The sequence below is a fragment of the Sinocyclocheilus grahami genome, unplaced genomic scaffold (genome assembly GCF_001515645.1).
Source record: "Sinocyclocheilus grahami isolate Dianchi unplaced genomic scaffold, SAMN03320097.WGS_v1.1 scaffold97.1, whole genome shotgun sequence".
In the NCBI taxonomy this organism is placed as follows: domain Eukaryota; kingdom Metazoa; phylum Chordata; class Actinopteri; order Cypriniformes; family Cyprinidae; genus Sinocyclocheilus; species Sinocyclocheilus grahami.
The window spans coordinates 1,521,926-1,535,033 of NW_015505276.1; the positions used below are offsets into that span (position 1 = coordinate 1,521,926).

The 13,108-nt window shown below is 37.1% G+C and overlaps 2 protein-coding genes across 2 annotated transcripts in view; one reads left to right on the forward strand and one right to left on the reverse strand.

Moving 5' to 3' along the window:
- Window positions 1-1,137: 1,137 nt before the first annotated feature.
- LOC107588012 (zinc-binding protein A33-like) lies at window positions 1,138-6,350 on the forward strand. The gene is made up of 6 exons (XM_016275995.1): window positions 1,138-1,533; window positions 3,622-3,717; window positions 3,819-4,049; window positions 4,140-4,162; window positions 4,246-4,364; window positions 5,684-6,350. The coding sequence occupies exons 1-6, from the start codon at window positions 1,138-1,140 to the stop codon at window positions 6,217-6,219; spliced, it is 1,401 nt and encodes a 466-aa protein (XP_016131481.1). The 3' UTR covers window positions 6,220-6,350.
- A 1,535-nt stretch (window positions 6,351-7,885) lies between these two features.
- The window catches only part of LOC107587997 (long-chain fatty acid transport protein 1-like), a 10,631-nt gene continuing 5,408 nt past the window's right edge, over window positions 7,886-13,108 (reverse strand). Inside the window, exons 7-12 of the mRNA XM_016275979.1 lie at window positions 12,488-12,697; window positions 12,268-12,394; window positions 11,694-11,831; window positions 9,618-9,782; window positions 9,367-9,513; window positions 7,886-8,356 (exon numbers count right to left, since the gene is read on the reverse strand). Of these exons, the coding sequence (XP_016131465.1) occupies window positions 8,199-8,356; window positions 9,367-9,513; window positions 9,618-9,782; window positions 11,694-11,831; window positions 12,268-12,394; window positions 12,488-12,697 (945 nt within the window). The 3' untranslated portion in view covers window positions 7,886-8,198. The remainder of the gene's footprint in view (window positions 8,357-9,366; window positions 9,514-9,617; window positions 9,783-11,693; window positions 11,832-12,267; window positions 12,395-12,487; window positions 12,698-13,108) is intronic.

Consider the following 13,108-nt stretch of genomic DNA (forward strand, 5'->3'; position numbering starts at 1 on the left):
TAATATAACTCCGACTGGATTCGTCTGAAAGAAGAAAGTCATATACACCTAGGATGCCTTGAGGGTGAGTAATTTATGGGCTAATTTTCATTTTTGGGTGAACTAACCCTGTAAGGACACTGACAGCAGCTATTAAGTTTTTCATGTATTTTTGTGTTTTTATGTTTAAACTTGCGAGGTGTGTTTGTTCGTTCAGGCACGGGAGGAAGCGAAGAAGAGCTCGGTTCGGTGTTTACGCGGCTCTCCGTGTGCGCAACTCAACACGCGAACACTCAGTTGAGTTTTTCCACATCTTGTGTTTGAATGCTTTAAAATGTTTTGAATGTTTAAATTGGCAAGGCTTAAAACACGTGCAATTGATAAGCTTTCATGACGACGTGCAGGCCGTCTTTTTATGCTGGCCTCGGGCAGTCGGTTGAAATCGCCGGGGGGCCCACCTCTGCCGTGGGCCCCTATAAATCGTCACCACCTTTCACCCCACTAGCGACGGCCCTGGCTGAAGCAGTTCTGCAAGCAGGAGTGGGCCAAAATTCCTCCATATAAATAACTACAGGAAACATTTGGTTGCAGTTATTGCTGCTAATGGGGGAGCAACCAGATACTGGTTACACCTCCATTAGCATGCATTAACTGCAAATAGCGCTGAATGTTTTATAACCATCTTTAATGAATGCATGAAAGATTTAACTTATTGTGGTGTTATGAAGATTCATGGAAATGTTTTGGATAAAAATCGGATGATATTCAGTGTAACACTGAAAATCAGGAGGGGGCAAACACTTTTTCCACACCACTGTTCTTTCCAGTTTTCTGTTTATTTATCATGCCTTTTAATTATTCTTATGAGGTGGCATACATTATCTTCTCCAAAGAAAATCTTGACATATTTCCTCTTACGTCAGTGCCGGGGTCAAATCACTTTCCAGGAGCTTGATGTTACATAATATGCAGAAATAATATGTTTAGGCATTCATCAGAAGATATCATGTGTCGGCCTGTACCTTGCTCAGTAATGTATACTCTGAGTAAATACTGCAGCCAATCAGAAGACATATCTCCCAAGGGTAATCTTAAGTTAGAGGGAGGGCATAGTATCCCCTTGTGACCCAACTGGGCAATGAAGGGCTCAAAGGAGCAATGGCCTCCAAGCAGTCACATCTCGCAGAAGACCTGTCATGCCCCATCTGTGGAAATATCCTACAAATGCCCGTAGTGCTGTTTTGCAGACATCGCTTCTGTAAACTCTGTCTGGAGAGCCTGTGGAATGGTGGAGGATCTTGCGAATGCCCCCTTTGCTGTCAACCATCATCTATGGGGGAGCTCATAGTCAACACAACGCTTGAAAAGACCTGCAAGGGCTTTCTGGAGCACTGCAAAAATGACCCTCTTGCGTGCAAGGAGCATGGTGAGACCTTGACACTCTTTTGTTTGGAGGACCTGGAACCCACTTGTAGCAAATGCAAATCATCTGCCAATGCCAACCACAAGGGGCACAGGTTATATCCCTTAAATGAAGCTTCACATGACTGCAAGGTATGTCTACATACAGATTCATGGTCGCTTGCATCAATGTTTGACATTGTTTAAATACAATGTTGATTCTAATCTATAGTTTCAACAATTGTACCTTCAATTCAAGGACAAGAAGGAAACCAAAAACTTTTTTTTTTGAGAATAACCATTTGGACAACTGTTCCTTCTCTTTAGGTCCTCGGAAATGGTTAGTTATGGATTCTTGGCTGGGTTCATTATCAGACTATTAATAGCGGTATGCTAGGGTTGAGGCCTCCTGGTTGGGCTGAAACCAGATGCCCAAGAGCTTAGTTTAGAGTTGAAGAAAGTATACACAAAAATCTCCTCAAAAGAATCTAAAAATCGTTTGACGTCAAGACCAAGGACGGATTAGGAGGCCCCCTCTTATCAATCCACATTCAACCAGGGAGTTGAAAAGAGAAACAAGACATTATCATATCTTGGTTTTACTCAAATGTAAGAATTTTTATCTCATAATATTGGCCTGATCTTAGAAGCTGCAAGGTTTGGCTTGGCTAGTACTTAGAAGGGACTGGCAGTCCATTCAAGGTGGTTCTCAAGACTTTGGGATAGACTCCAGCACTTCCACCGCCTTACTCTGGACAAGCAGTTTGGAAAATGAATGGATGGATTTATTTCCTACAGTTGTTTGAACAACTGTATACTTTCAAAAATAAAGTTTCCAAAATTGGGGTTTCGCAGTGATGACAGAAGAACCATTTTGGATTCCCAAAGAACCTTTCAGTGAACAGTTCTTAATAGAACCTTTTTTTCTAGTGTGATGAACCTTTTAATAAAGGACCTTTAACCTTGTGGAGAGGTTCCATGGATGTTAAATTCTAATCCCACTGGTCCAGGCTATAATTCATCCTTGGTCAGGACTATTAATTCTAATGTTTTTTTCCCTCGATGGATCCTTTTCACAATTCGAAGTTTGGAAAACTGCAATAAATTTCACTCATAAAAGTAAAGGTGCTTCACGATGCCATAGAAGAACCTTTTTTTGTCTAAATGGTTCCATAAAGAACCTTTAACATCTGAAGAACCTTTCTGTTTCACAAAAGTTTTTTTGTGGCGAAAGAAGGTTCTTCAGATTATAAAAAGGTAAGAAAGAGATGGTTCTTTAAAGAACCTTTGACTGAATGGTTCTTTGTGGAACCAAAAAATAATTATTTTGTGGCAACGCTGTGAAGAACCTTTTAAGCACCTTTATCTTTAAGAGTGTATAGCAGGGTGAACTTCTCTAGAGGTAGACAATTTTTTGCACTCCTGTTTTTCCCAAAAGCAAAAATAAAACCCTATTGCATTTCCATGCCTTTCCAAGAAAATGATAAAATCTAAAGCGAAATATTTAATTTACATCAGTTCAGTAGCAGCACTAGGAATCCCCTTGCAGCAGCGTTGACTAGCCTTTCGTGAGTTAATCCAGGGTAATTTAACTCAAAGTATGTTATAAATGTACATAAATAAAAAATAAATAAACAAAATAATTAAGTAATCGAAGGCTGTGAAAAGGGTCCATTCTTCTTATGGATGCTGATGCCTTCATATTTTGCCATTGTTTTTGTCCCAAAGATATTCAACAGAAAAAGTGTATAGCAGGGTGAACTTCTCTAGAGGTAGACAATTTTTTGCACTCCTGTTTTCAGTAAACAAAAATAAAAAAAGCAAAAAGCAAAAATAAAACCCTATTGCATTTCCATGCCTTTCCAAGAAAATGATCAAATCTAAAGCGAAATATTTAATTTACATCAGTTCAGTAGCAGCACTAGGAATCCCCTTGCAGCAGCGTTGACTAGCCTTTCGTGAGTTAATCCAGGGTAATTTAACTCAAAGTATGTTATAAATGTACATAAATAAAAAATAAATAAACAAAATAATTAAGTAATCGAAGGCTGTGAAAAGGGTCCATTCTTCTTATGGATGCTGATGCCTTCATATTTTGCCATTGTTTTTGTCCCAAAGATATTCAACAGAAAAGTTCAAAAAAGTTTGGGTCTCTCTAAATGAATAACTAAACAGGCGTGTTTCATTACGGACACATCTAGTAATTACTAACTCTTTGTTTGTGTTATCATTTGTATTCAGGAGGAACTCAAAAATGCTTTGAAACCACTTCAGCACAAACTGAAGCTCTTTCGAAAAGCAAAATGCACTTGTGAGCAAACAATAGATCATATTAAGGTATTTTCATTTTGAATTGGCTTTGTTGAATCAAACAATTATAGAAAGAGAAAATTAACTTTCCATTTGAGAAAAAGTAAATGATAACGTTCTCATTACAGAGTCAGGCAGAGAACACAGAGAGGCAGATACGAGAGGAGTTTGAGGCACTGCACCAGTTCCTGCGAGACGAGGAGGCATCCAGGCTTTCCATGCTAAAGCAGGAGAAGGATCAGAAAAGGCAGATGATGAACGATAAGATTGAAGATTTGGAGAGTGACATCACTTCACTTAGCAACACTATAAGAATTGTTGAACAGGAGATGAGATCTCAGGATATACCATTCCTCAAGGTGAACATTCGTAAAGGAATGACTTAAAACACAAATTACAATTCGCATGTTGCACTTTTAGTAATCTGATTCTATTTTTATTTAACCTAGAATTATAAAGACACCATAAAGAGGTACCCCCCCCCCATCTAAATAAGTATAATTTGCTCTGTGACCTAGTCCCAGAATAACTCTGTATTCTTTGCTGTATTGACAGAACCTGGCGTATTCCCCAGGATCCAGAGATGATAACTGGTTCACTACTTGATGTAGTCAAACATCTAGGCTCAATAAAGTTTAAAGTCTGGGAAAGAATGATGGAAATCATTCAATATAGTGAGTATATTCAGGATCAAACTACCAAGTCATTTCCACATTTTTACATGTATGTATTTGCCAATTTTAAACCTCTATCAAGCAATGTCTGGATCAAATTTAACCAAAAAGGAAAAAAAGACAATTATTTTGTATTTTTTACCAAGACTAAACATTCAAAATTGCCAGTAGCCTATTATAATGTGAAAAATCTCATTCACATTACTGTAATAAAAATACTAAAATAAATACATTCATAAAAGTATGGTTACATTTTATTTACGGTGCCCTTGTTACAAAGTAATTATACATTTGTGAGTACTGAGTAAAATTAATTAACTACATGTATTTACTTTATGGTTAGGTTTAGGCTGAGGGTTTGGTTTAAGGTTAAGTTGTGTGTAATTATGCATAATTTATTGTTATTAATATAGTAAGTACAGTATCTCACAGAAGTGAGTACACCCCTCACATTTTTGTAAATATTTGATTATATCTTTTCATGTGACAACACTGAAGAAATGACACTTTGCTACAATGTAAAGTAGTGAGTGTACAGCTTGTATAACAGTTTAAATTTGCTGTCCCCTCAAAATAACTCAACACACAGCCAATAATGCCTAAACCGCTGGCCACAAAATTGAGTACACCCCTAAGTGAAAATGTCCAAATTGGGCCCAATCAAAAAAATGCACCACAGTAATGAGAATTTGAGGCGGAAAGTGGTTTTATTGTCATAAAAATGCAAAAATATCTATTATTTGAAGAAAGAATCTTACTTTTCTTTATGTAAAAATATAATTTATGTATGTATTTTGGTTGAAAATCTCCAGGTCTGCGTTTCCCAAAAGCATCGTAAGCCTAAGATGATCGTAGCTCCATTAGTTTCAATGGTCTACGATGCACTTAAGCTTACAATGCTTTTGTGAAACGAAGACCTGGAGATTTTCTCACAATATTCACACTTAAAGCAACTGCATGTAGTTTTGTGTATTTTTTGCAACTTTGGAGCCCCTGCAGTTAAGTGAGTGGAATTCATTGAGGCAAATAACAGTGGATAGTGTTTGCAATTACAGTGGATAACCGTTCACGTGCCGTAAAGCAATCTGCCCTTCTCTTGGAACCCGCTCACCAAACTTCCATGCTCTGTTCTGGGAGTACGTAAAAAACAGAAACCATTCACCTTATTAGAAGTCATTGCACTAATAAAATGATTTTGAAACTTGACATTTTAAGGTAAAAAACAAACAAACAAAACATACACACAGTTGCTTTAAAGAGACCATTAAAGAGAAACATTAGCATTTTAATTAGCCTTTCAAACTATTCCTTTGCTGCAGCTCCAGTGACTCTTGATCCAAACACTGCGGCAAGCTGCTTCCTCCTGTCAGAGGATCTGACTACAATACAGTGCTGCTCTCAGACCTTTAAACTCCCAGAAAATCCTGAGCGCTTCAATATAGGTGCAGAGGTGCTGGGCTACGAGGGCTTCAGCTCTGGGCGACACAGCTGGGACGTGGAGGTCAAAAACAACACCTACTGGGTCATTGGAGTTGCAAGCGCATCCATCAGCCGAAAGGGAAAGCACGTGTTGACCCCTGCAGAGGGATTCTGGACCATTAGGCTACGAAACAGAGAGTATAAAGCCTGTACTGCCCCATGGTCCCCTCTCACTATGACTAAGGAGCCGCAGGTGGTGAGGATCGTATTGGACATGAACAGGTCCAGGGTGACTTTCTACGACCCACGGGAGAGAACGCCTCTGTTCACCTTCACGGACATCATCACTCCGAGAGCATTCCCATACTTCTGCAGCGCCTGTAAGGAGCACCCACTGAAAGTGTTGCCAGCGTGGATCTCTATTAAGACGGACTGATGTGAAGAACGTCCCTCTCAGCATTTCTTTCCTCAAGTCTCACCTCTCATGTTAAGACCAGCTCACACTGTGCGAATTTGGCCACGATTTGGTTGTCTGAGACAAATTTGAAAAATCCTAAAAGATTCCTATACTCCTAGGCTAAAATCTGTAGTCTTTGATCGCTGGTTTGACACGTTCACTGACAGCCGATTAATGGCCGTTGAGATCAAAAACTGATTCTGAAGTGTGCATCCAATGGACACTTTTCTGTGCCATAAGGCCACAGGAGAGGTGTTGTGAATGGCAGTGAAGCAACGCAACTGCTGGTAGGTCACATGACAATGACAATATGATGAATGTAGTATATCCTAATTACTTTAATTCTACATTGAACTTTTTTCATGGTCGCAAAGTAATTACATATTCAAAAGTACCCACTCGGAGAGTATGTGAAACAGCCAACGTCTAGCTGCTACTGCCACACAAAATCACGCCAGAGGAGATGACAGGTGAAAGGGAGACTCTACCCGCACCTGAACAAAGTTTGCTTGCCAGTGTGGGCGGTTTTTTGGATTCCATAAAAAAAAAAAAATCTATATTTCGAGTGTGATTAATTTAAGTTGAAGATGAATAGACATCGCAATTAAATCGTTATCGTGAATTCTTTTGGCCACAATAATTGTGTAGTGAAAATTTTATATTGTGACAGCCATTATAAGAATTACATTATTTAAATTTGAATATTTTTGCATTTATTTTTAACAATTATTATATATTTTAAAATATGACCTATGCACAATTTTTGTGAGATTCAAGAACAAGTAAACATCAATACAAGGACATTAAAATATATAGAGAAATATATACAGAAATAAGGAGTGTAGTGAAAATTATTAAATATATTAAACATTGAACAAAAATTCAATGTCAGGCTCAGGAAAATACAATTGGAAAAGAGTGTAGAGAAAATCTGAAATTGTGACAGCCCTAATAAGAATTACTTTATTTATTTAGTAATTATATAATTTATTTAAATATGATCCATACATTTAATAATAGTGTAATGTTTATGTCAGGACAATAGAATCAGAAAAGAGGAGTCTGCAATAAAAATGATTATTTATTCCTTTAACCATTCAGAAGTCTGCAGTAAATTAATGCGATTACAATGTTTTAGTTTACAAAACATCTTTGTTCCCATGTCAGTGTGAGGCATTTCATCTTGTCATATCACACATGGGTAAAGCTCGAGCAGGTAAAATCTAAGGCACTTTGTTGTGGCTCTTTACAATGATATGCTGCATCTTTCAGCTTTCTAAAAGTCACTTTGGAGTTAGGCATTTTAACAACAGTTATGTAGTAAAAATCTTAAGTCTGTTAACATACACTCATTATTATTTTTTCAGGCTCCAAGTATTATAGTGGTTTAAGTCTATAGCAGGGGTGGCAAACTCCGGTCCTGTAGAGTTCAGCTCCAACCCTAATAAAACTCACCTGCCTGTAGCTTCCTATTAACCCTTCAGACCTTGATTAGCTTGTTCAGGTGTGTTTGATCAGGGTTAAGCCAAAACTCTGCAGGGCCGCGGCTCTCCAGGACCGCCGTTCGCCACCCCTGGTCTATAGTGTCAAAACTAGACAGTGGAGTTTCATCTTTCATCCTGTTGGCTTAAGTGTTTTTTTTTTGTTTTTTTTGAACTGGTTAAAATTGGGAGTGCACATATTGCATTTTGTCACATGTACGCTACCATCAAATCAGAATAACAAATTAAAATAATTCTCTCTCACGGTCTCATCTATTGCATATCAGATATTCAGCTTGTCATTGTGAAGACAGCTTGCTACCAAATTGAAGAAACCCCTTCAAAAGCATGTAAATGTAAAAACTGTCTAAATACTAGCAGAACAAATCTGAGTGGGTTCTGTTGCATCGTGGTAACACTGGGTGCGGTCACAGGTTAGAAGACCAGGTAGGTTCAGACTACCTTCTCTTCTTTGTCTCAAAGGGATATCCTGCCTTCTTCAAAAGCATTGTACAGCTCCTCGGTCACAAGCTCATAACGGCCTGCTCTGGAGTTCAGAAAGTAGATCTGGTCAGTTGTGAGCCGTGGATCGTATCCTTCCCTTTGCAATCTGGTCTTTTGAATTTTAAATGTTCCTGTGAATAGTTAAGGGTAGGAAATCAGCTCGCAGCATGCATATTCATATTTTAGAAAAGGATGATTTTATTTTTTTAGATTAAGCATAATTTTAAACAAACAGCCATTGTAGCCAGGTAGATAAAAAAGAAATTCAAGACCTAATCTAGCTCTAATAAAGATTATAAAACCATAATCTAACCCTAGTAAACATGATAATATTTAGATTTCATTAAAAAAAAATTTTTTTTTAATATATTTTATTTAAATAATATGACCTATACATTTCTTTGTGAGATTCAACAAAAATTAAATGCCCATGGCAGGACAGAAAAATCAGAAATGAGGAATGCAGTGAAAATCTGATATTGTGACAGCCCTGATAATTATAATATTCAATTTAATTTCAAAAATTTGCAAATAAATTTAAATTTGACCCATACATTTATTTTTGAGATTCAACATTCAACAAAACTAAATGTCAAAAATTAGAAATGAGGAGCGTAGTAAAAATCTGATATTGTGACAGCCCTAATAAAAAATTATTATATTTTATTTAAATATGACCAATACCATGATCATACTCATTTAAAAAGTACAGTAGAAATCTAGTTTAAATAATCAACATAATGCACAATGATATTTAGTAATTTCTTAAAATTATACCTATGGTAATACGTAGTTATTAAGAGAAACATTTACATTTTTTTACAAAAATATTTTTATATATGAGAAATGTTATGCGGAGCTTTCTGCATATATTTTTAAATGATGAGGAGAAATCGATTCTTTGAAACAGACTGAAGAAAACAAACATCATCTCGGTCTAAATGCTCTCATAATTACAATTTGTGAGACAAGTTTTCTAAATGAATTGGTTTGAAAGCTTAATAGCTCAATAAAAGCACATTAATCATTGTGACATTCACATTTTATACCGCTTGCAAAACTACAGTACAGTGCATATATGGCATAATACTTAATATATCATCAATTCCAGGCCGTATAGCATCTGGAGATCTTTCCTCACCTGTGGTATCTACACATGGGGAGATGCGTAGAAATACTGGCCGTGCATAAGGAGGAAGAGCTTGCTGAACCTCTTTCAGGAAAGAATTACAGTTGAAGTTTCCTGTTGAGTCAGCAATGGCAGCCATTCCAGCCTTTCCCTCCACACCTATACAAGCACACACACACTGTATATGAGGATATCTGACGTATACATTACAGGAATTATGGGTCCTGTGAACTTTAGGACAAAATTGTCTTTATCTGTCTCACCTGGTACGTTTACTCCAAACACTGCTACATCAGTTTGTCCCAACAGGCTGCTCAGTGTTCCCTCCACTTCAGTAGTGGACACGTTCTCACCTTTCCAACGAAACGTGTCACCACTCCGGTCCCGGAAGTACATGTACCCAAGCTCGTCCATAACTAAAACATCACCTAAGAGACACCATACCAACAAACTAAGTTTATTGCGTAGTGCAACAGCCAATTTCATAAGTTTAAAATGTGCTGAACCAGAAAACCTTGAGGGTGTTGAAGAAAAATAACAATATCTCTTGACTAAGAAGAACATAAAAAGTAGACTTCAATATGCTATAAGAATTTGGATAGACCTGTGGTGTTCTGGAAGAATGTTTTATGGATTGATATGACAAACGGGAACTTTTTGGACCCATCAGCGGTATGTCTGGTGCAAAAAAGGCAAAGCTTATGAGCGGATGCACACAATCCTCATGATCATACATGGAGGTCGACTAGTCTTTTTATGGGGTTGCTTTGCTGTTGCAGAAGTGGAAATCTTGACTGTATGAAGGACATCATGGATTCTTGGAAGTATCATGGAAGTATCAAGCCATTTTGGCAAAAATTAAGATGCTTTTGACTGAAGCTTGATGATAACTGGACTTCCAGCAGGGCAATCACCCCAAACTATACATCCAAATCCACTGGAGCTTCGTTCAAGGATCAGTCATAGAATGTTCACAAATGATGCATCAATGCAACACGTATTCACACACGTGTTTTTAGAATTCAGAATTTTATATATTATTAAAAAAAAAAAACGAAAGTGTATTTTTTTTGTTGCTGAAGCCCAAGTTGGCATACAGGTTTTGCCGTTTACATCAATTATATGTTCATTGTACATTTCGGTTGCATTTGTAAATTAACAAAAAATAATAATATCTTAATATCGAACGCAGGCCACAAATTTGATTGCGGCATGTTTTGAGGTATCTGTCAGTACTGTTTAATAAAATACTGAGAATCGTCATGATCAGAATGCAGAATGTGCAAAATGTTAATAATTGAAACAAAATCATGAAAATTTCATGTTATTTTTTATTTAGTACTGTCCTAAGCTATTTCACATAACATATGTTTACATATACTCCACAAGACAAAATAATAACTGAATTTATAAAAATGACCCCATTCAAAAGTTTACACTTTTGAATCTTAATACTGTGTGTCATTTCCTGGATGATCCACGACTGTTTTTATTCAGTGTAAACTTTTTAAATTGGATGATCAGGGTAAATTGTACGTATTTTGTCTTCTGGGAAACATGTACGTATTTATGTAGCTTCTGAAGTCCAGTACTAAATGAAAAAATATGGTATCATATGCATGTATAAATGTATAGGTACTAAATGTATAAATACTAAATGTAGGTACTAAATGTATAAATATGATAAAAAATATCATCCTGTTCAAAAGTTCTCTTAATGCATTGTGTTGCCTTCTTGAGCATCAGTAATTGTTTCCACCTTTTGTAATAGTTATGCATGAGTCCCTCAATTGTCTTCAGTGTTAAAAGATGGATCTCAAAATCATACAGTCACTTTTGGAAAGGGTTCAGATATGCAGAAGATGCTGGAAAACCAAAGAATGTGCAGGAGCTGGAGGATTTTTCTGAAGAACAGCAGGCAGTTGAACTGCTCAGGACCAACAAGGGACTCATGAACAACTATCACAAAATATAAAAACAGTCGTGGATCATCCAGGAAATGACACACAGTATTAAGATCCAAGGGTATGTAAACTTTTGAATGGGGTAATTTTTATAAATGCAGTTATTATTTTGTCTTGTAGAATATATGTAAACATCTGTTATGTGAAATAGCTTATTCAGGACAGTACTAAATAAAAAATAACATGCCATTTTCATGATCCCTCTTATATAGTTTCAATTATTAACATTTTGCACATTCTGCAAGGGGTATGTAAACTTATGAGCACAACTGTATACATTTAAATGATTACTTTGCATTTCACCACAGCGGTAACTTTCACACTGTTAGAAACTTTTAGACACTGGCACTTCTTTGCAGTGTGTTACAGGTGCACCTGACAGATATGCAGAGTCGTTTTTCTTGAATACATTGTAGGCGATCTTCTTCCTGGTGGCATCCTGACTAGCGTACCCATCAAACCGACGCAGAGGATCCTCCTGATTAATTCTCCCCACCAACAGCCCAGGCTCTCCTGTGAGTGGAAGTCAATACATGAAGAGAAAAACCTATGATAAGAGCAAATCTGAGGGAGCAAAATGACTGCTGATTATTTTGTAAATTTTTCTAGTCTGATGCAGTCAAATAATAACCCTTTTAACTTGATAAGTGTGCTTATTGTTTTTTTTTTTTTGAACAAATGAAAATAAATGCCATTTTGAAAAAATTAAATGGCATTTAATTTGACATTTTATGTAATGCAATGACATTATATAATAATTATTTCACATATTTATTTGTTTCTTTAATAATAATTTGATATGACCCATTCGAAGTGTCCAAATATGTTTTGAGCCCACCGTATATCAGACTTCTATTACAAAGATTAGATCTAAAATGATGTGAAACCTATTTCATGAACTTATATTTGGGAAACATATAAATCAAAGAGTACTTGGCTGTGAACGCACCAGGTCGGCAAGTCACACACAGTCCCTGCTTGTCCCGAACCAGTTCCATGGTTTCCTCATTCACTTTCAGCAGTCGGATGGGGTACACGTTTGGCAGAATGCGACTGTTAAAACCACAAGCTCCAACCTGCAGCGTTCAGAGTGAGTTTTTACTATTCAGTTACCTGTTACAACTGATAATTGCATATTCAACGTTCTAAGAACAACACTGATACTTGACCTTGCCATCCATATTGGCAATGCTGCAGTTGCACTCGGTGGCTCCATAGAACTCGCCGATCTGTTTTACTCCGAAACGCTCCATAAAAGCCTCCCACACGCTCGGCCGCAGCCCATTTCCCACGGCTAAACGCACACGGTGCTGTCGCTCAGAGGGGCGCACAGGCTGAGACAGCAAGTAACGGCAAATCTCGCCTATGTACTGCACAACCTGCAAGAAAGGGAGAAAAAAAAATGGATGTATTATTTAAAAGAACATTAAAAATGCAATTCATTCAAACAATGACTTGTTTTTTCTTATGTTTTCTACTCTATATTACAATATATTTTGATATTTTTTAGGGCATTATATAAAATCATAAAATCTCACTTTCCACAACCTTCACCCTCTCTGTTCCTCTCTGGTGGAATAAGCTACCAACCTCCATCCGAACTGCTGACACCATCACATTTTTTAAAAAGCAGCTGAAGACACACCTCTTCCACAAGCCCTTCACCACTCCAACCTTAAGCCAATGAACTTAACACACACACACACACACACACACACACACACACACACACACACACACACTCTCTCCCCTTTTCTATAGTTTTCTTGCTTCTCTAGCTTTCAAATACA